Source organism: Manacus candei, unplaced genomic scaffold (assembly GCF_025592945.1).
Source record: "Manacus candei isolate 608988 ecotype Guabito, Panama unplaced genomic scaffold, ASM2559294v1 h1tg000088l, whole genome shotgun sequence".
NCBI classification, from domain to species: Eukaryota; Metazoa; Chordata; class Aves; order Passeriformes; family Pipridae; genus Manacus; species Manacus candei.
In genome coordinates, this window is record NW_026138136.1 from 6,877,092 (window position 1) to 6,900,039 (window position 22,948).

Genomic DNA, 22,948 nt, shown 5'->3' on the forward strand with positions numbered 1-22,948 from the left:
TTGAAATCTTCCCTTTGGAAAAAATTTTTGAAAGATCACCTTAGGTTAGTAGCAAAACTCCAAAATCACTTGAAAATGAGTACATTCTTCTTACTGTGATGGTGAAGTAAATTGGTGCTGAACTCTCCAGTGTTGGAATTAGCACCAGTGTCATAAACGCAGCCTTGTGTATTTTCTGAGAACTGTAGACTTGAATCACACCATTGCATCTACAACTGTGTTTCTCACTGACCTTTGTTGTCCTTTACAGTATATTCCTTTTCTGACTTTTCAGCTTTTGATGTGAAGCTAACTCTTCTTGTGTATCAAACAAAAGTTCAGAGGCCAATTTGAATAACCCCTTTTCTTCCAACTTAGGCCAAAATGATTTCCTCTGTGTTGGCATTTGTCTGTCAGATGTTCAGCTTAGTCTGTAATCACACAACATTTTAAAGGCATGTTACAAAACACATTGTAATTACACAAGTTAAAGGTTTGTAACTAATGGGTTTAGTTTAAGGCAAGCCAAAAACTTGTCAAAATATAGGTAGACTTGGGTTTTACCAATAAAGTTTCCGTCATGTTTTGGATTTATGATTTCTTAACGAAACTTGTGCAGGTGACATAAGATTCCTTTCATATTCTAGCATAACAGCAATGAACTGCCTGATACTTCTTGCATAATGATTTGTTCTTTTTCTTAGGGTTTTCAGAAAAGGATGCAGATGAAGTAAAAGGAATTTTTGTTGATACTAACCTTTACTTTCTGGCTCTGACATTCTTTGTAGCAGCATTCCATGTAAGTAGCTTTAATTTTTAGGAACTACATAATATTTTAAAAAAAAAAAAGGTCAGTTGTCTGAATTTCAGTTGTTTATTAAGAATTGGTCTTGGAAACAGTAATTTCAGTAGAGCAGTGGAAGTGTTTTCTGGTACAAGTCAGCTATAAAAATCCTAAATAAGACAGAATATTGGGATAATTACATAAAATTACATAAATTACATAAAAACTAACAATCTTGATGAAATATAAAACATAAACTTCATAATCACTTTTTTTTATTCTGTAGTTGAACCAAAGCCCCTAAATTTAATATGCCTGTCAACATTGGTTCAAATTTTGTTGACATGTCACAAAGTTTACCACTGCAATGGCATAACTGCAGCACCAATATTAGAGTTTGAATCTCTGACTTCTAATCCCTGGAGAAATTTAGATCAGCTGATATAAATTGTTCCAAAAATGTTGCTGTAAAGTGCAGAGCACAGGTGTCCAGTCATACCTATTTGTTATTGTGTATGTCACACATACATTGTGTGTGTCTTGGTTTAAATCTGAATCTTTGTTTTAATGAACAATTTTTTTTAGACTTGGTTGTTCTACTGTGAACATTTTTGTAGTCTACAATTACACTCAACACAATTACTTTGGGAAAGTTAAGAACTTGCTGAGAATGTTTGCTATGTTTCTTTATACTTACATTGCATACAGTTAATTTGATTGGAAAGCATTAGGTTTCCCATGCATATTAATTTATTTTTTCCATTCTGATTGTCAGGTTGTAAGATACCTGTTCACTGGGATAGGCTTTTCTAGTACTGTTTACTTCCATGCATCGGTTGCCCAAATTAAAACAAACAAACAAACAAAATCCCAAACAAACAAACAAAAAAACAAAAGCAAAAACCAAACTGAAACACAAAAAAACCCCCAAAGCCAAAAACAGACAAACAAACAAAAAAACCGAGGGGGGTGGGGAACACACAAAATAACCCCCCAAAACTTTCTCATCAAAATTCTCTGACCCAAGAATTCTTTGAATCTGTGCTGTTTTTTTAAGACACTGAATGTTTAAAGGAAATACTGAAAAATGTATTAAATGAAAATACTGCATTAAAAAACAACCAACTTCCTACGAATTCCAAAATATCCTGGAAGTTTAGGTCAGCTTAGTGACAAAATAGAGAAGAAACCTGACTTGCTGTATTGTAGGATTTTTTTTAAAAAAGCTTTGGTACTATACAAACCTAAAGTGACTATGAATCCAATACAGAGCACTTTGAACCTAATTTAGTGAGCCTTTCCCTGGTCTCTCGAGGTACAGAATTCATCAGGGTCCTTGTTCTTCACCCTCTGTGATGTGTTACCCTGTATTGGGTCATTGACTTTCTTTACAGAATGCTGATTTGTGCAGCTGCACAGAAGCAGTATTTGAAATTCATCCTGTCATTTTGCACTGCTTTTAGAGCCTGGGCTCCTAAAACAGCTTTTCTTTTTAGCTTTTATTTGTGATACTTAATTTTAATTTCTGAAGCTTCTGAAACAGGTTTTTCTTTAATTCCATTTTAAATGCATTTCTAACAGTTCAACTGGCAGTCTCTAATTAGTGCATGTTTCAAGTAAATGAGTATGTTTCTTGCTATTTGCAGCTTCTGTTTGATTTCCTTGCATTCAAAAATGACATAAGTTTTTGGAAGAAAAAGAGGAGCATGATTGGGATGTCTACAAAAGCAGGTATGGACCAGAATGCAAAATTATGTGCAATATATGCTGTGTGTTTTCAGTCTTAGCCTAAATTGACACTTTGTAGATTCACCAAGATAGCAAAATGAGATGGTTTTGTGTGTGAAAAAAGATGGCTAACAGTCTATAGAGTTAGATGGTTCTAACTTCATTAGCTTCAGTATTAGTTGCTTTTAAGCATTCATGTCACTCCTGGGTTTGACTGTCTTGCAACTGAGAATTTAATATTAAGTCAATTACTGTATTTTCCTCGCTGAAGGAACAGAAGGGTACTTTGAAAAAAGCATGAGGACCAGAAAAAGTTCTGTGGGTGGAGATAGTGTGCTATCATGGGTAATGCTGCAAGTCCCAGGTTCCAAAATATTTGGGGGTGGAAAGTGCTGTTGTGTAATGCTCTTGTTTGATGTGGGCTTTGATGTAAACAGGAGCAATAGAGACTCCTGGAACGTGGGGAGTGGGAGAGCATAGGAGGGTTGAATTGTCTTGTATATAGAAAAGATGAGGGAACATAGTTATCTGATATCCTACCATGCCTTTCTAGAAATAGATGAAGGTTTTTCTAACAGATTTTTTCCATTTTTGATTATAAACCAAAATGATAAACCTGGAGTCACTTGACGTCTGAGACTATCCCTAATTCTAGCATGTTTACAGATGGATTAGGACATGTGAGGAATATCAATACCAGGGAAAAAAAGGCATTCTAAATTACAATAAATAGCAATGTGTTTTTCCCATGCATTTTGCCATGTTTTGCATTTTTATTAGAGTGCATTTGGTTTTCTTTAAAGCACTTATACTGCTGTTGGCATGTGTATGCCAAAAGGTTAGTAAAAATTCAAAATGGTCCATCGAATTTCAGAACTGTGTCAATTTTCAGTTTCAGAAGTCAGTAAAGTCAAATTGAAAAGAGCAGCTAAGGGGTTTTTACTGTTAAAGTATCAGTCTTCAGATATTGATAGTTCCATCCTCTCTTTAGCAGGCCTTAGTCACCTTTCTGCCTGTGCCTCCTTCTTACCTTAAGGGAGAAGTTTGACAGGCAGTTGGTGTGGAGTGGTACAGTGTAATTGTTGATGTCTGAGTGTGTTGTACCTATTTTTTCCTTTTTTCCGTGCTTGGGGGGATGGATATTCAATGTAAGAATTAGTTGGGAATCACTTACAAGCATCCAAGGTTTTGCAAAACCTGAAAAATAAACTTAAATAGAAATAAGTAAATGAAATACATAAAATAGATCTATTTGACAGTATATAAAATGTATTACATAACATTTACAAACATTAATTTAGTTGTGTGAGTTTCAGAGACTGACATTACATTACCTCACAGCCTTTCAGCTTCCTGGAAACAAGAATCATGAATATAGTTCATAATAGTAGTGATACATTGCTGAATTGCTGCAGTACGGAAGTCTTCCTTAAATGTTCCAATTTTCTTTCATCTTTTGTGATAAGGCCTGCATAAAATGTTTTTGTTCCCTATTTGCCTGGAGTTCACTGTCTGTTTCTAGGGCTGCTAGATATATCAAGATGTATACAGGAGTTCATTCTTACACTGTGTAAGACAATATTACATTAAATAGACCAGGAGTCTTCTGTCATCTCAGCTGTTCATTTAAATATTAATAAGCCTTTTGTTTTTATTTTTTCTGTCTAGTGCTTTGGCGATGCTTTAGTACTGTGGTAATATTTCTTTTCCTTTTGGATGAACAAACAAGTTTATTGGTACTGATCCCAGCAGGCATTGGTGCACTGATTGAGGTGAGTTCTTAAAGCTTTAGAACCAACTACAAGTGTTTGCAGCAAAATCCAAGTAAGGCCTATACCACAAGTAAGGCCTATACCACAAGCACGCCTTCGCACCCAGTAATGAATCCAACTAAATTGCTAAGAGCTTCACCACAACTCCCTCCTAGAAAAGGACCGCTAGCGTGGCAGAGCTTGGCAAATGCAGAAGGCTTATTGCAGTTTATTGTAGAAAAAGAATGCTAAACTAGTTACTGGAAAATTCTGCTGTACCATGCTGTGTTTGCATCATTATTTAACTGGCTTTCAGTGGCAGAGGAGATTGTGTCCCTTGATCAAATAAATAAACTGGAAGTATCTGTTTTTTCTGAGATGGTCCAGATGATACTGTAGAAACCAAACATATAGCAACGCTGAGGTTCCTCCTATCACATCATCTGATAGGCATCACTCCTGGCCAGGCAAGTATAACCATGTCAACAAGCCTTCATGGAAACATTGTCAAAGAGCAGGCTTTGTGCTGTCAAACAGTGTGCCCGAACTGTGAGGTGATTGGGGTAGGAGGAAAAGGGGGAGACTGCTGGTTGTGTTCATTATTCCAGAAGACCACATCCAGTCACTGGGTTGCAGGTACTGCTTAGAAGCCTGATTTATGTGTAATAAAGCACAAAGTCAGCAGTAATGGGAAGGTGAGATTTCTCTACCTAACATTGCTTGTAGGTCTATTTACTTCTCAGCATTTAAAAATAAGTTCAAGACTCTTGTGGAATTTTTGACTACACATCTACTATAGTTGCAGATACTTCCTGTGGAAGCAAAACAGTTCAGAACTTCTAGTGATTAAATTGTTGAATGCAAAGTCAGAAAGTGATTCTTAAATTTCAGTTTGTTGTGTAATGAACAGTGGTGTCTTAAATAGTACCATTTCATTGACTGTAACCTTTTTTTCCTGTAAGTTGAGATTTTAAAGTCTGATGTATTTCTCTGTTTTAGGTTTTCTGTAACAGATTTTCTGGTGGTTTTGTTCCTATATATAGCAATTTAGTCTTATATTTCAAATGTTCTTTAGCTGTCTGAAATTTTAACTAAGTTTCAGGGATAAATATATATATATATGCCCTTATAAATATGCTCCTTCTTTTGTAGAGTATCTTATATTTTGATCCTTGGGATCGAAATAATTTAAAAGAACCAACTAAATACATCAGAAATTCATGAGTACCTGAGTAAATTTTCAGATGAACTAAACCTTTGTTTGCGTTAGGGTCAAACTCTAAATGCCTCAGGTGCCTATTGGTGCTGAGAGCATCTAACCTCCACCTGAGTGCTGCAATCCAGATATCCTGGAAGGACTACATTATTTCATTTAAAGTTCATCATCTGGTACAGAGACATAATAGTCCAGGCTCTCAATGTTGTACTTGTCTGATGACATGGCATTTGGTTTGTATAGACACAGGCAGAAGGCTGCAATCAGGCTGCTTTATGCAATGGGTGCTTGAAATAGGTGCTCTGGAATCTTGATTCTAATTATCTGGATCCTACATAAGACGTTCCTTTGGATAACCTTTTACGTGCATGTTTTGTTTTTGCTAATCACAGGTCTGGAAAGTGAAGAAAGCCTTGAAGATGACAATCAAGTGGCAAGGCTTGAGACCCAAATTTCAGGTATAGTAGACATTGCCCTGTTAATGATTACACTCTTGAGTCATCCATCTGTTTTCACACTACTATACAACTTGGCTTTTAGTGAGATGAAGATTCAAAAAGAAAACCCATTGAAGTTTCCTGTGTACATCTGCTCTTTAGGAAGGGCTTAATCCAAAAGCAGGATGAGCATTTTCAAACTTATTACTTCCTTTGAGCTCTGTAGAGGAAGCAGCTGTTTGTATTAATGGTGTGAGAATCCTCAGAACTTCTCTGTCAGTCCTGCTAAATTGAGGTGGGACCATGCTCCTGCCACTTTGTTGGAAAGGCACTCTTAACTGACATCCTGGTTTGAAATATGAAAGTATCTTTTTCATGAAGCTGTAGGTGTAATTTCTCCATTGGGGAACTAATAGAAGATGTGACATGTTCTGGGAACAGCACACTCTGATGATTGTTCTGGGTAAAAATGAAGTCCTGCAACTGCAGAACATGCAGTGGCAGCAGAGATTCAAATTAACGTTTTTTAATGTGAGTGTAATCTTTTGAAATTGCAATCTACACCGAAAGTTTATCTTGTTGGTAGGAGAAACAGTTGTCTAATCTTCAGTGTTTACTTCACAACAAGTACTGGAATTTTGTGCTGCTTTAAGTCTGTGCCTTGAGCAACTGACAGCTCTTGTTGTTCCTTTGTCAGTATTCAAGGAACTGTGTTTAAGCAGTCATAGTTTCTGGACATGTGGAACTGACCTCTACGTGGACGTGGTTTTTTAATAAAGGCTTCCTATATCTGCCAAAATCTTAGCTCCTTCACTATGCTTTTGCTTTCTGAATTCTGCTGTCTTGACAACATTTTTCTAAGCAAAATAGTCCTGGAAGTTTGGTGTAAAATATGAAGGGAAAAATTAATCTTTTTGCCTACCTTGTAAGGCTGCACAGCACAGATATATAACTCTCTTGCATAGAAGCTTATAAGAACTTTGAACTGTTACCTACTTAATGTCTAAGCAGATTAGTTTGCAGTTTAAATCTTGAGTTTAGGGAGTTGGACAGCAAGTGCTTTCCTTCCATGTTCTGACTTGATTATGCTTTTTATATGTATTGCAGTTTGGTACATACAATGACTCTGAAAAGAAAACTGAGGAGTATGATGCCCAGGTAAGAGGGAATCATATGACTTCTATGAAGTCTATATATGTGACCTACTGACTGACTTATTTTGCTCTTTTTTTGCTGCAAGTGCATTTTCATGTTCTCATAGTTGTCAAGTGGATCATCACTGTGTGGATGATCAGATAGTGAAGACTGATTCTGATAATTTATGAAAAGAGCAAAACAGCAAAAGAGTTCTTTTGTTAGCTGAATCTGGTTGAAACATTTTTCTGAGAAGTAGAATTGCAATTGACTACCAGAAGAGAGATCTGAAAGGGTTCATTCACAAAGCCGAAAGTTGATATTTGTACTTGTTATTTATACTGAAGGATAGTTCACGTGCTTCCTGATTTCTGAGAGGAATTGAGCATAAGTGGCAACATTGTTGCTAAGTAGGGAGGTACTCTTAGACCCTGATCTTCGTGCTGCCTGTTGGTGCCTATGCTCTAAGGGTTGTCTGAATTGGGCATTGGAATTTTCACTACCACCACTAGAACTGGAAGCATAGTGGAAATAATAGCAGACATTTGGGAATAGGAAAAAGATTTTGAGGAAAAAATTATGTTGCTGTCTTCTGGTTGATGCCATTAAAAATCTGTATATCAAATGTGAACTAACAAACTATTTTCCTTGTCTATTAGGCTATGAAATACTTGTCATATTTGCTCTATCCACTGTGTATTGGAGGTGCAGGTTATTCCTTGCTGAATGTCAAATACAAAAGGTACTATAACTCTATAAATAATGATCTTATATGGAATTGAAACATTTCACATTTTTTCTATATTAATGAATTGGAGATGATGGGTTATTTAATTCATAAGTCAGGAACTGAAAGCTTCCTTGTTCTGTAGTATCTAAAGCTGAAGAGTATGGCTGGTTTTTTAACACCCTGTAAGGCTACAGACTGTTGTATTTCACAAGTAATCTGATATTACTGTAGAACAGAATTCAATACTTGCATCCATGAGTTAGCTGTCAGTCAGAAGAGGAGGAAGAAAGCTGCCATTGATGTTTAGAGGACCAATATGGTGACAGGAGAGATGACATGAATTCAGTGGTTGAACTTGTCCAGTAACAGAGAGAAGCAAAAACTGTCCCAAAATTATTTGCTCTGACCAAGAGGCTTGTCTGTTCCTAAACAAGATAGCTAGGATGGCAAGCAAGCAAAAGCATTTTTGAGAAAAGCCTCTTTATTCCTTTAAATCTATGGATTTCCTGCAACATATTAATGCTTCAGCAAGAGCTGGAGGGTCAATATTTCATGAACAGGTGAAATCCTTATCCATTTTCACTCAAAATAGAGAGTGTCCAAAGGAGGGCAATGAAGATGATGAAGGGCCTTGAAGGGAAGCCGTAGAAGGAGTAGCTGAGGTTACTTGGTCTGTTCAACCTGGAAAAGAGGAGACTGAGGGGAGACCTCATTGCAGTCTTCAGCATCTTCATGAGGGGAAGAGGAGAGGCAGGCACTGATCTCTTCTCTGAGGTGACCAGTGACAGGACCTAAGGGAATAGGAAAAGGTTCTTCTTCACCCAGAGGGTGGTTGGGTGCTGGAACAGGCTCTTCAGGGAAGTGGTCACAGCACCAAGTCTGACAGACTTCAAGAAGCATTTGGATGATACTCTCAGGCACATGGTGTGATTCTTGGGAATGGCCTGTGCAGGGCCAGGAGTTGGCCTTGATGATCCTTGGGTCCCTTCCAACTCGGCATATTCTGTGATTCTGTGAAAATAGCTGGTTTGTATTGGAGGGATGCAAGCAAGTGTGCAGCCGTGAGACTTTGTTGTAGAAAAAATCTGCAAACACAAGCGTGGTGGTAGCCATGTAGACATATTTTTTATAGTCTTTAGGCCCAGAAGGGATGGGAGCGAGCAAGCAGTAGCTAAAATAACATCAGGAAGAATTATTGTTGCTGCATTCATGAGCCGTAGCACTTGTACTAGAAACTGGGACAGTTTCTGGGCTGTTAGAAAAGCAGTTTTTTCAAAGGACTTTTGTCTTAGTAATGAACTAGCAAATATGCAGCATTTAAAAATCCTACTTTTCTCGCAAAATTCGTGAATTCATTCAGTACTGGAAAATAGTGTGTGCCAGGTGTTTTATGAGCTGCAGCTTAAGGAAATGAAAACAATTCATATCGTAGAATTCTTACCATTGTTAAATCTGTAAGGAAATGTGACAGAACAAGTAATGTTGACAGTGGATTATCCTTTTATCTTGGAGGCATTTTTTGATGCATTTTTTAAATGCTTGTGGATTATTGAAGTGCTGCTACAACTGTATTGCTGCTATTAACGTATCACTAACACAGCAGTGCAAGTTTAATTTTAATTGACGCAACCTGAGCATCACATTTATTAGCTGTTTCTACTAACACTAGCAAAGGTATGGAACTTAAACACTGTCTGTATCACTACTGTTACTTTGTTAAGACTGTGCTCTGTTGAACATCTGGGAGGGTTATTAGATGTAAGGAAGGAAAAATGTAGATTCCTTGTGATTACTTTTTTTTTCTAAAGTACCTACTATCATGGCTTGCACTGAATGATATTTGTTGTTTGAAATTTGATAAGTCCTTACAGTGCCATATTAAGTGTTTCTTTGGTATTTAGAATCGAGTGTTACATTTGCAAGCTTTAATATAATCAGGGTTCAGTGCACAGTATTATCTGATGTCAGTTTGGATACAGAAGTCTTAGAATGGTCTGAAAAATTATAAAAGCAGTTGATAAAGCTCTCCAGACATCTATGGACTGATAAGCAACCTTTGCTTAAACTACCTTCTCTGAAGCCCCTCCTAATCAAAAGAGGATGTGAGGTATTTAGTTCTTGTGTAAAGTAATTTGCAACATAGCCATTTCTTGGTGTAGTCAGCATACAGTCATGTAGAGGATGTGTTATAATTTTGGCTGAAGTGAAAAAATAACTGGACTGTCTTCTTTGTTTGTAGCTGGTACTCCTGGTTGATTAACAGTTTTGTCAATGGTGAGTCCCTTCTTCTGTTCTTTTTTCTATTCTTATTTCTTCAAATGGAGGCTAAGACCCAAAAGTGGAAAATTGACTGCTGTCAGTTGGATCAGTGTAATACAGAGCAATAACTTGGCTGTAGGTTCCAAAATAATCACAGTGATTGAGAAAGGGAGAAGAGTAAACTCAAGTGAACAAAAGAATTAGATACATCTTCTCTCTTTAGAAAAAAATTACTTTAAATCACTAATTGTGAAGGTATAGTTGTGTGATGTACATCTGTGTGCATTTGGGTTTTTTCCATATTTTATCTTCAGGAGTGTATGCTTTTGGATTCCTGTTTATGCTGCCCCAACTCTTTGTAAACTACAAGGTAAGATTGAAAAGTAATTTGTCTGCTTTTCTAGTCTCTTCTTATAGACTTCCAGACTTCCCAATTTATTACAAATTGATATTTTTTATTTCTAGATGAAATCTGTTGCACACTTGCCATGGAAGGCTTTCACATACAAAGTAAGTAAAGCTCTAGTTTGAAGTTTGGTGCAGTCATTTTGAAAATTATTTTCTGTAAGAAACATCTTAGTAATATGTAGCTTGACAGTACTTTTTTGTTTAAGAACTAAACTTGTTTGCAACTCTCCTTAAAAAAAATAAATTTTCAGTTTTCATAATGACTTTGTTATAATGAGAATACTTGCATCCTAGTTTTTATTATAATACTGCTGTTTGTACTGTCACCTGTCTTGTATGGGTGCAGATGTTGGTCCTGTAGATAAATCAATCAGTCTCAGTTTAATGCATCATTTTAGGAAGAGAGAGATTATAGTGACAAGGAATAGTTCTCAAGAAACAGATAGGACTGCTAAGAGACCTTATTTTGGCAGGTTCCAGGAGCTACCAGAGACTGAAGTTATACACACTGTGCTGGTGTGGTAATTCTGAGCTCCTGGGCAATGGTGTGTGGTGGGTTGTTCCAGGGGGGGGAATAGGGGCTGCACTGTGGTGTCCCCCCTGCCTAGTCTGCCCTAGTAGGAAATAATGCAGTGCTGCAACAAAGCTTAATATCAGACCTTGGAGAAGGAGAAGGTGAGTTTATTTCAAAACAAAATCAAATTACTAACGCTTTGATACGTGTATAACAGGTATACTTATGTGTCCTCGTGGTGTGTATTGTGTTCAGACACCAAGATGAATATATCCAAGTATCCCAGTCAGGATTCCTTGTGCTGATATAGATAACAAGTGACAACCGTGTTGAGTTCGTAGGTCTCCTACGTTCTTCCTCAGTTGGCAACTATATGCTAGTTTTGTTCTTGTACCCCTAAAGAACTGACAGTGTTTTGACTCCATCGTTTCCTACCAGTCTCAGACATTAGGATTTTTGTACTGTCCTTTTTTTCCTGATTATTGTGTCCTGAGAAACCCTGGCTGGATGTGCTGGATCATCAAGACCTAGATGCCATCAACTTGTGCCCTTTTTACTTCTGCTTCCATTCATAAATGCTTTCATTCTTCCTTTGTGTTGACGTATTACAGTTCTACAGAACATCAGTACTTTAAAAGAATCAGTGTTAAAAAACACTGAAGAAATGGTGTCCAATTCTGAACGGATTATTTGGGACAAAAGAACTAAAATCTAAAAATTTAAAAAACCTTTCAAGGCTTTAGTATTTCTGTAAGCCTACAGCAATAGCCCAACTTTCTACTGTCTTAACGTTTTTAAGAAACTAGAGTACATCTAGGAAAACAGATTGAAATATAGCTGGTAGCAGAATAGCAACTAAGCAGTGTTTGATGTGGAAATAGAGTAAAAAATAACAATAAACATAGTGTGTAAGGCATGGACTAGGCAAATCAGCATGTTTCTTAAAAAAAAGAAGTAAAAGGTGTATTAGTGAAATAATTTCACAATTTCACTTCACCATCAAAAAATGGTAACTGAGCAGAGCCATTAGCAGTTAAATAAACAGTGAAGGGAGGTTATTCAAGCAAGAAGCTTTGAAAGTAATACAACCTTGCTGAATAGCCTTTTCTTACAGAGCATTTAATGTTCCTGTTTAGATGCCGTAGACTGCCCAGAACAAAGGCTTGTACGTATGGAGGAAGAAGTATATGGTGTTTTCAATTATGTTTAACTTACTGGGCTTTGGAGAGAGTAACTTACTTTTTCTTAATGGATATTTAAAATTGCTTGCTCTCTCCTGCACTTCAGGTGGAAAGAAGAGTCTGAGGGCTCATCTGTGATCATTGTTTTAGAGAGCTTTGTTGTTTTTTTTCCTTAATTTGAACTCTGACTTTCCAGTTTCTGTAGGTTTTATGTTTATGCCCTTTATACATTTGTGAGAAGTACCTTCAAGTGAGGTATTCTCAAAAGAAAATTATCTAGTCTAAACACTATTAGATGGGCTGCCTTGATGCATTCACTTGCAGTGGCTATGTGCCTGAAGGATAGAGCACTTAGCTTTTTCTTCCTTTTATCATTGTAGGATCACTCACTTAGGTATTGACTTGGAAAAACTGTCTTTTCCAACTTGCAAGGCCTGTTTTTTTTGTTCTGTGACAAAAGAATAGACTTGAGAAGTGCCATCCATATTCTTCAGTCACTTCAGATTAACGGATTTGTTCTGACCTGACAGAAAGAGCTCTCCTGTTGTAACTAATCAGAACCCTCCAACACTCCCATTTGCTGCTGATGTTTTGTTCTATCATATAAACATTAGTTCAGTTTGAAGAGTCCTTCTGTGCTTAGATACATCACTTCCCCCCTTCTTATGGTATGGATTAATGTACAGCTTGCTGATACTTAAAGGAGAAGCCATGTTAATGACTGAATTTGTTAACCCAACAGTGAATATTCTTTGCTGGATTTGTTTCCTGATGTTTTTAGTGAGTTGAAACTGTTTATTGCAACATATGAGCATTAGAGCCAGTGCACTGTTAAGAGTTGATTTCTGTAACCTCCCTGTAGGGTAGAGCCAGATCCAGAGGAGTTGCTCTTCTGTTTATTTACCTTTCATTATTGCTGCAGAAACAGAACCTATAGTATGCCTAGTTGAGTGAAAATGGTGCAGAACATTATCCATCCCTTATTCAAGACATGATTACTTCCAGAAGATCAGTGAAAATATTTTAAAATCTCTCCAATGATTAATGTTCTTAGGAGCAATAAATTAACATGTTTTTCATTTCTACAGAAAATGAAAGTGAAGTGACATTTAGCAAATCTTAAGATATTTGAGTAATAAATGAACAAATGTGTGGGGTTTTTTTCCAGTTTCTTTTTAAGATTTCACGGAAATTAACCCCATGTTTTTCCCCTCCCATGACAATACTCTCATTTGCCTGAAACAGTCCTACTTCTTTTTTACTCGTAATTATAACAGTAGTAGACAGTATGGTCTTCATTCAAAGAAAGCCATTTAAAGTTTGCATTAATTAGTTTTTCACGTAACTCTTAAGTGTTGCTATAAATATGGAAGTAGTCTGTGCTCCTACTGAAAAACATAGGAAATCTAGCTTTGTGTGACTGATGACTTCCTTTCTTCACAGCCCACTGAAGTATGCTTTTCTTTTATTTGTAGGCATTCAACACCTTTATTGATGATATATTTGCTTTTATCATCACTATGCCAACATCTCATAGGCTGGCATGCTTTAGAGATGATGTTGTGTTCCTGGTGTATCTTTACCAAAGATGGTATGACTTTCTTTAATATTCACTGGAGTTTTTAGAAATGCTGTAGATGGTTGCAGTCTTATTGCTATAAAGAACTACAGTTTGGAGTAGACTTCAAGCAGAATTTTTATACTATAGTATAATATATAGCATGGTATGGTCTGGATAGTGGTAGTTGTGTATATGCCTAGTGAATGGAATGGTGAGCAGGGGATTCTGTAAAGAAGATCTTGAGATAAGAGGAACAAAAGCATTTTCCCATAAATGACAGTAATTGTGGACATGCTACAGAGTAGTCAAAAAGTTCCTCTTCTCACAGGACTCAGAAGTTTTGTCAGTTACCCTTTTTCCCTCCCAACAGATAGTTTCACATTTTCGAGTTGCCAAAAAAACCAAAAAAAACCCAAAAAACAAACAAATACCCCACAACTAAAGCCTGAGACATAAATACCTGAAGCAGAGAGAAGGAGAGAAATTCTTAAACTTGTATTCACAAACCCACTTAGGAGTTCTGGGCTTCTAACCCTTGCTGAGTGGCCACATGTCTGCAGATGCTCAGTATCTGAGGCATGCTTTCCAAGTTGCTCTGCAAGGCAGTAGCAAAAGGTGTCTTCTGGTGAGGGACTTCCCTGCTCTGCTTTTCTCTTTATCTAGTTTGCAAACACAAGTTATCTGGTTCTCTTGTAAGTTGAGTACCTAATGAGTTTCAGATTCTTTAGTAACTAAAATCAGATGGGGAAGAAGGCTATATGCAATACTCATGAAATATTGTTCATAGTGAAGCTACAGAAAGTGTTTTCTTGTTCCCAAGGATAAATACTTACATGTGGAGCAAACAAGAATTTTAAGACAAGTTCAGATTATACCAGGATATATGGATGTGTACATCTAACTAATCATTGATGTGGCACTTAGTGCCATGGTCTAGTAACCATGGTGGTAGTGGATCAAGAGTTGGACTTGATGATCTCCGAGGTCCTTTCCAACCCAACTGATTCTATGATTCTATGAATACTAAATGCAGTTTGGGGTTTATATAATCATACGTAAGTGTAGTAAAATAAGTCTCCTTCTGAGGTATTTTCCTAGAAGTTAGGAGCTCAAATAGGGGCTGGACACTGGTTTCAAGTTTGAAAGGTATCCTGGATTGCTTGAGAAGTACTCCAGCCAAGCTTTAGGGGAGCTAATACATCTAAGAGGTCCTGTTACGAGACAACTGGTTAAGTCATGTTGTGAAGAAGCTGTTATGTCTGTAGCTAATCTTTAAAACTTTTGGGTTTTGCCACAAATGGACAGAGAATATGAAACTGAGAATATGATGACAAATTCACTTTTAAAATTAACTATCGTAGAGCTGTTTAATTCCTTCAGATAGCAGACTATAATGTAACTAATAATTTGGTTTTTTTCTGCCAGGCTTTATCCTGTGGATAAGAGCAGAGTAAATGAATATGGAGAATCTTATGAAGAAAAGACAAAAAAAAAAGCTCATAGAGAATAACTAAGAACTGAAGAAGATTCTGACCCCTGGACTTTTACTTGCTTTGTGTATTATCTGGTCTTAAGGAAGGAAAAACTTATTTAATAAGAGTATTTTTAAAGCTTATGACAAAACTACATGGACAATACATCTTCTATATTGCCAAAATCTAGTTTTGATATCCTCCTGTTTCAAGACCCTCTTTTGTCCTCACAAGGTTCAAAGTCTGCCAGACGTCATTATATAAACTTCCTGCGTTTCAGCTTCTCTTCAGTAAAAGCTTAAGCATCCTGACCATGGTAATTAAGATCCAAATCTATGTTTTTAAGACAACTTATTAAGTGAAAGTGTGGTGCCCACACCACTAGGCCATGAAAAGTGAAAAAAACGAGACAATGCATTACTAAAGAACCAAGCATTATTGCCAAACTAGAGGCTGTCAAAAATAAAAGATATAATATTGGATTAATTACAAATAATTCTCATTTGATGATGGAGATAATGAAAATTCTAGAAATTGTGACTTCATAACTTAAAAAATACATTGTTGGAAATATATGATGAGACGGATGAGACAGATGGGCTTGTTAACTTCAAATTCTGCCACGTTCTTGGTCCACAACACAGCAGAGGGTTTTAGTTGTCTTAAACTGAATGAAGGTGTGGAAAAAACTGTAACATGATTTCTTTTGGTAGGTATCCAAGTTTACATAAATCCTTCTGCATTGTTGACAAACCTGATTTCTTGCATAGCAGCTGTTCACATAATGCAAATCATTGTTATGTGCTAAGAAAGTCTCTAACACATCTTAAATTGTTCATAATTTGGTACCTCAGTGACCTACTAGGTCAGTTCTGTCATGTTTCAAAGGGAATAATTCCTTGGTCTTTTCTCTTCTCCCTACCTGCCCCATCCTGTTTATAAGATGAAACATGCCTCATTCAGGTGGAATAAATTCGCTTAAATACAATACAGGTTCAACAAACTACCCTAATACAGAGGAAAAAAAAATATCCTGGTGAAGAACAGGTATGCCTTTTCATATTCCATGGAAATGGAATTCATTAAGGGAAGTATTTGCTCTATTTCTTTCAAACTGGTAAAATAATCAGGTTGAATTATTATACCAAAATAGAAACTTCACAGCTATCAGCTATATCTAGAAACCATGGTTCTAGATTTTAAAAAGCAAGTTTCTTAGTAACAGTAAGTGAAATACAGAGTGCATTCCTTTCAGCATCAAATAAAATGTAATTAAAACAATTCCAAAAGGCAGAATTCTCCTTTCCAATTCTAGTTTTGCTTTGGTCAGTATGTTTACAAACTAAACCTAACGATTCTTAAGTTTCTTCAATTGCATGCTCTTTGTGCAAAGCTGTTAAACCTGAATTGATGGAAAATATTCACTGAATAACCTTGAAGAACACAGGTCAACTCCTATGGTCTGTAACTGGTTAATGAAGTGGATTTTATCCAGTTCTGATACTGCAAAAGTCTGAACGTATAAATATTTGGGTCCCAAAAAAATTAAGAAATGTGTCTAATTTCTTTTGTCACGGGCAAAAGAAATGTCAGTATGTCTCTCCTATACTGAAGTCCTCCTTACGTGCTCCTGGCAATGGAAAAGAGTCTTGAAGTGAATATTTAGCTCTTGTTCATGTTAAAGTCTCTTTATGCTGTTAATTGTAACTAAGGAGGACTGTTGATTTTAGCATCAAACACACATAAGTAAGTCTATGCAAAACTGGGGTTGCATTTGGTATATCTTGTACCTGTTTTGAATTTGTTTGGAATGAGCTGTTTTCTTTTAAGCAAACTAATTTGTGGCTCCTATTTCATAAGTTAAATGTGTGTGAAAATTTTTCCTGATATAAAGAATGCATATAGCATGTTCCCCTTTTTTACCATTTCAAAACAACCAAGTCACTGATTATTCTAGAGTAGCTTCTGAAAATCCAGAATACCATATTTGGATATTTCTGGTGTTTCATCACTCATTTTTTTTATATAGCTGTTGAAAAATCACTCTTCCACCTTTACATACTGTGAGTTTATTGGTCCTCTGTCTTGCATTTCTGATGGAAATGACCTCATAATATCCTATACAATAGTCATAAAGCATATAAAATTAGAATATTTTAAGTCTTTAAATGAGCAAGACTTTCCCGTTTGAGTCATTGTTTATGCATTCCATTTCCAAATAAAAGACTTGTCATACGGGATAAAGAGTTACCTTTTGTTACTAGAAATAAATGTGGTGGAAAAAGTATGTAAGTAGAATAACTTTGGAGATATTTAGTGTTTTAACCTTGTTGTGGAAATGGCATCAGCTTAAAAGTGTGATTAATGTGGAAGAAAAACTTACATAAAATTTCATTGGAAGTATTGCAGCTCATGCTGGATTATCAGTATCTAGGACCTATTTAACTCTTTGAGAGTAACTTAAAAACTTCCTCACTTCTAATAGGACCATCTCACTTCCTCATCTTCATTAAGCTTGTAATGGCTTGGGGGGGTGGGGTTGTTTTAGAATTAATTGAGAAAATCATACACTCCTGGAAGCTGCTCTTGCACAGGACTTAATAGTGCATAATAACGTAGCAGTTGTGATTCCTTACACTTATGTAAGGACATAAGTGACAAAAGGCAGCTGGCTTGACTCTCTGTGGGTGTACATGGCCTGGTGGCACAGTGCGTCTTGGCTGTGACGGAGGCTGTGCTGTATTCCTGCATGGTCCTTCCACTTCCATATCCTGCTACTTCCTGCACCATGACCCTGTTCTCCGGGAGCTGACCTTCTCTCCTTATGACTTTTTTGTCTGGAGCCACGGGAGGAACTGATACACAAAATCGGCAGCAGCACAGACAGTTTTTGTCCTACCAGCAGAGCTCGAGAAGTCTGCTCTGCTCTGCTCTGCTTCTGTTCCTGCTGGAGCAGGGGCTGTGTGTTGCTGCTAAAATGTGGACTCAGCACCAGTACATGTTCCCTTTTAATACAGCGCTCCAGTAACTGCAGCATCTACAGCTGGTGACAGAACCACTAAGACAGATAATCCTGTAGTTTGTCTGTAAACACCACGCTTTCCAGTTTTTCCATCAGAAGATGAGATTTATCTTGAGGAAGTGAAACATGGCAATTTATATATAGTGCTAGTGCCCCTTACATTACAGCTTACAGCTTTGCCGTATCATAAGATCTAAAACAGGTGGGTGCCCGTTACCAGCACAGCATCTTCCCCCTCTTATAAGCTGTGTAAAACCCTCTGAGTGAATAAATCTAGCTATAGGTATTGAGAAATAGAGCCAGAAAGAGCCCAACTTCTACAGATGCCCAATGACAGTCTCTGACTGCTTCACCTCTCACACTAGGAGAGGTTTGGTCCTGTATCTGTGAGATCAATGCACTTTTCCAGTGGTTACAGGCATGTATAAAAAAGACATTAGGCTATTAGAGAGTGTCCAAAAGCGGGCCACAAGGATGTTGAAGAGTCTGGAGGGGAAGCCTTATGAGGAGTAGCTGAGGTCACTTGATTTGTTCAGCCTAGAGAAGAGACTGAGGGAAGACCTCATTGCAGTCTTCAACAGCCTCACAAGGGGAAGCGGAGGGGCAGGCATTGATCTCTTTTTTTTCTGTGGTGACCAGTGACAGGACTCAATGAAACAGCATGAAGATGAGTCAGGGGAGGTTTAGCTTGGATATCAGGAAAAGGTTTTTCACCCAGAGCGTGGCTGAGCACTGGAACAGGCTCCCCAGGGAAGTGGTCATAGTACCAAGCCTGACAGAGTTCAATTAGCATTTGGATGATGCTCTCAGGCACAGGGTGTGACTCTCGGGGATGTTCCTGTGCAGGGCCAGGAGTTGAATTCTGTGATCCTGATGGGTCCCTTCCAACTCAGCATATTTTATGGCTCTATGATTCTATTTAAGACTTCTGAGTACAAAGGGAGAACTGTGATGTCTCCTTTTTAAGAATATCTAGAGCTAACCAGTTTGCTCCAGTTTTTCCTTTATGTTATGCTGTTTCTTACTGCTCCTTTTAATAGCAGGTCCCCAAAAATCCTGGTTTATTTTGTGGGTGTTTTATTAATTTATTTTTTATTACACCCCCCCTTCATCAAAAGGAACAAAATAGATTCAAAAGACAAACACTTTAACATTGGGGCATTTTGGCTCATGCCTTCCTACATTTGGTGAAAAGAATAGTATAGCCTCTCTCCTGTTGCCCCTTGCTTTCTGTTTAGCAGTACTTTGTGATTTTAGTACTTGCCATACACTAGCCATAAAATTTCTTGCAAGCTGTTTTGAGAAAAGTGTGTATTTGGGTATAGTCACCTCTCAGTTTCTGTATCCTCATGTTCTCCTTTGTCATCCACAGTTCCACAATCCTTGTTAAGACAGAGCTCTGCTGGTTGCCTTTATGATGATTTCTTGTCCTATTCTTGTGCACCTTCAGAGACTCACGGACTATCTTACTCTTATTTTGGACTTTGAAGGGTTGACACCAAACTTTTTTACTAGGCATTATTTGCCTCTAGCAGTCTCTAACTACAGGTTAGTCTGTATCAAGAGGCCTGTAGCCAGGTAAATGTGTCACTGATGTGGTTCATCTGCATGCTTTGGTCCAGCTACTCACTTGGCCACGGAAGCAAGATGCTTCTTTGAGCATATACCTGAGGATCACAGCTACATTCCACTCAGAACAGCAGGCCTGGCACACCTCCAGCTCAGTGCGGTGTAAAGCTCAATGCCTGGCTTGTGGCCAGCCAGCAGTGTCTATCCAGCACGCTTTGCCTCCTTGCTGCCCTGCAACCTCCCATCTGCACTTCAGCTCAAAGATTGTCATAGGTACCTACTTTGGACTCACACGATCTACTGGAGTATAGCCTCTACTTTTTCAACTGGACTTAGCAATTTACATTTCCTATGCTGAAATTCTCAGCTCTTGCTACATCTGCTCTTTAGTCTCCATCATAAGCAAGTGTTTCGTTTGCCTAGTACTGACCATGAGAACAAAAAGGAATAAGCAGTGTTTCATTTGGTAAAACCAACAAACCCTTCATCAACTTGCTTGAGAAAGAACTGGCTAACCTCTCTCCCATCCCAGCAGTTGTTATAGGTACATAGGAGGGAAAAAAAAAAGAGAAAAAAAAACTTGAAAGAGGAATTTGTGTAGTTTTAAGTTTTTGTAAACTTGGAGATCTCAGATTAATATCAGAGGATCATGCGATCTGAAAAAATCCCTATCACAAACCTTGTCTCCATTATCCTTGGAACACACTAAGTATTCTCTGCAGCCTCATACACGCTGCTCTGATCCTCTTTAGCTATGCCAAATGTGCCAAGATCAGCAATACATTATGGATGTTTGCTTATTATCAAAAACCTCCACTGAACAAAAGTTGAAAATTCAGAATTGAAGATACAAGAGCATTCATGTCCTTCACTACTACTTTTGTCCACCTGTCACTTCAAACCTGATATGCATTCAGCCCCAAGGGGCAAGGGGAAAAGATGACAGTTCTTTTTTTTCCAGTGTTTTTACATGATTAGTTATAAATACCCGTAGCTGGAGTACCAAACAAGTCCCTTAAACTTTCTGATATTCTGTCCCAGGAACTCAGAAAGGATTGTGTTCTTCTCTTGCTGATTAGCTACAGCCATTTCCAGTCTTTCCAGAGGAAAAAAAAAAAAAAAAAACAGAGAAAGAAAAAGCTGAGAAAAGCTTCTGACCTCTACATTTCTAAAGGAAGCACATTATTTGAAAGTCTTCCAGTGACAAAGGCTAGTTTAGTTCATACGCAAAACAGGTGTTTTATTCTGCTGAAGATTTGACCAACTGAAGGTAATGGTCTTATATTCAGCTACCATCATGATCATATATTTTGCCTCTTTTCATATTAATCTTCCCCAGCATCTTTTCTGCAGGTTAAATGTAGTTTCATGTGGGGGGAGATGGCAGGCCCATGGAACCCCTGGGCCCCCTGGAAGCAAAAGAGCTGGAGGCATTGAGGGGAGTAAGACCGTTCCCCTGAGAAAGGTGGAGGTGGCTGCATATTCCCATGGAAGCGGCCCTGAGAGTTGGACGGCATGATGTGGGGGGAAGTCACAGCCCCACAGCTGAAGTCTGAGGACTTTGGAGTATTGTGGATTGTTAGGCCGTTTTTCATGGGAGCAGTGAAGCCAACCAGATAATCCCCATGGACACAGCCTTGAGCTGTGTGCAGGTGCACATTCCTTAGTATTTTTGTAGAAAGATGTTTGTGCTATGTGTGTGAGAAAGTAGAGGCAGGAAAATCTAATAAAAGGCTGCCTGCTGCTCTGAGCAGGCAGACATCCCTTTGTCTCACGATCCTCATGTGTGTTGTGCGTCTTCTTCCCCCCTTGGACCGGGACCCCTTCGACAGATACCCAGCGACAGTTCCGTAGTTCTTTCTTGGGACTGTATTGTGGTATCACAGTACTGTGGCAGAGCTCTGAAGGACTCGGCAGAGAAGTGAAAGGATACTTCCTTCTCTAATGAAGTTGCCAACTACTGACTCTTTTTTAGAGTCAAGCTGAAAATTTCTTATCAGAATGGACTATCTGTGAAGTGAGACAGCAACACAGAATCACCAAGACCAAGAGTAAATGCCAAGAAAAGTGCTTTGTAGAAGCAGAATTAGATTATTCATCATGCAGAGCTTTTCTATCACTGGACCATTTCAGGACACTACTAAGGGTTAGTGCACACAGGCTCTCATATCCTGCTGTCACAGGGGTAGGAATTGTTTTACACTGGGCTGTTGAGCAGCCACACTTCTGCCTTCTGGTACAATGAGTCACAAACATGAGCTAGGTATACTCAGAGCACTTGTACAGCATTTACTCCACACATGCAAATGTAACCCTAAGCAGTCAATTCTTCTGGTAGTGCTCCTGGCAGGTGGCAGAGACCAAGCAGCCTCTGCAGGGTAATGCTGCATTCCTTTCTCCTTTCATCAAATAACCCATATATGGTGAGGTAAAACTTTCACCTAGTGACACACCTAAAAAAAAGTCTTTTTCACAATGGGAGCTGTTAGTTGATTCCTCTCAAAGATGAGATACTCTCTAATCTTTGGGAAGGAGAGAACTCTTATATTCCTGCAGGGTACTCACAGAAACCCAACTATGAAGCCTAGCTAGAAGACAGTCACCCCACCATCTGTAGAAGAGTGCTAACTCCATCTTGCTCAAACATTTACTTTAGGGTCCTGCATTTTTTTTAATTTTTGCCATGTGTCGTGCCACACGCTTCTCTGTTCTTAATCTTTAGCACCTACAGCCCCTGGGCCAGGAGTGCATCCTTACCAGCAGACCTGTACTGGGAACTAGAGTCCCTTTCTTTTTTCTGACTGCATGTGAGATACCAGCAGGACAGAGCAGATGGAAGAGAAGAGTTGAACTTGGAGAGGAACTTGGTGATCCATGCCTTTGCAACATGCTTTAAGCAGCCTGTAAGACTACCAGGCCCTGGGGCGCATACTCAGCTGCATCAGGAGATGGATCATGGCATGCCTCATTTTGCCCTTCCCCACTAACTTCTCTCTTTTCCAGTTCCACCCTACCATGTCATGGCTCACACACAACTGTTCCATACATTTGGCCATCCACTTTTTCTAATTCTAGTTCATCCTTTCAAGATGCAGAGACCAGAACTGCACTCAAGGTATAGGCAAACCATGAATTTATGCAATGGCATAATGATGCCCTCTTTAGTCCTTCCCCAATCATTCCTAAAACTCAGTTTTCTTTTT

General features: G+C 38.1%; 2 protein-coding genes across 3 annotated transcripts in view; one reads left to right on the forward strand and one right to left on the reverse strand.

Moving 5' to 3' along the window:
- The window catches only part of CLPTM1L (CLPTM1 like), a 29,519-nt gene extending 12,129 nt beyond the window's left edge, over positions 1-17,390 (forward strand). Inside the window, exons 7-17 of one of the 2 annotated variants that reach the window (XM_051812742.1) lie at positions 684-778; positions 2,410-2,494; positions 4,160-4,263; positions 5,851-5,916; positions 7,003-7,053; positions 7,689-7,771; positions 9,999-10,033; positions 10,333-10,388; positions 10,484-10,528; positions 13,597-13,712; positions 15,108-17,390. In XM_051812742.1, coding sequence (XP_051668702.1) covers positions 684-778; positions 2,410-2,494; positions 4,160-4,263; positions 5,851-5,916; positions 7,003-7,053; positions 7,689-7,771; positions 9,999-10,033; positions 10,333-10,388; positions 10,484-10,528; positions 13,597-13,712; positions 15,108-15,192 — 821 coding nt within the window. In that variant the 3' untranslated portion in view covers positions 15,193-17,390. The remainder of the gene's footprint in view (positions 1-683; positions 779-2,409; positions 2,495-4,159; positions 4,264-5,850; positions 5,917-7,002; positions 7,054-7,688; positions 7,772-9,998; positions 10,034-10,332; positions 10,389-10,483; positions 10,529-13,596; positions 13,713-15,107) is intronic. The other variant, XM_051812743.1, reaches the window with a different exon arrangement.
- The window catches only part of LOC127482463 (uncharacterized), a 225,693-nt gene that overhangs the window by 20,543 nt on the left and 182,202 nt on the right, over positions 1-22,948 (reverse strand). The gene's annotated exons all lie outside the window — the stretch shown is intronic.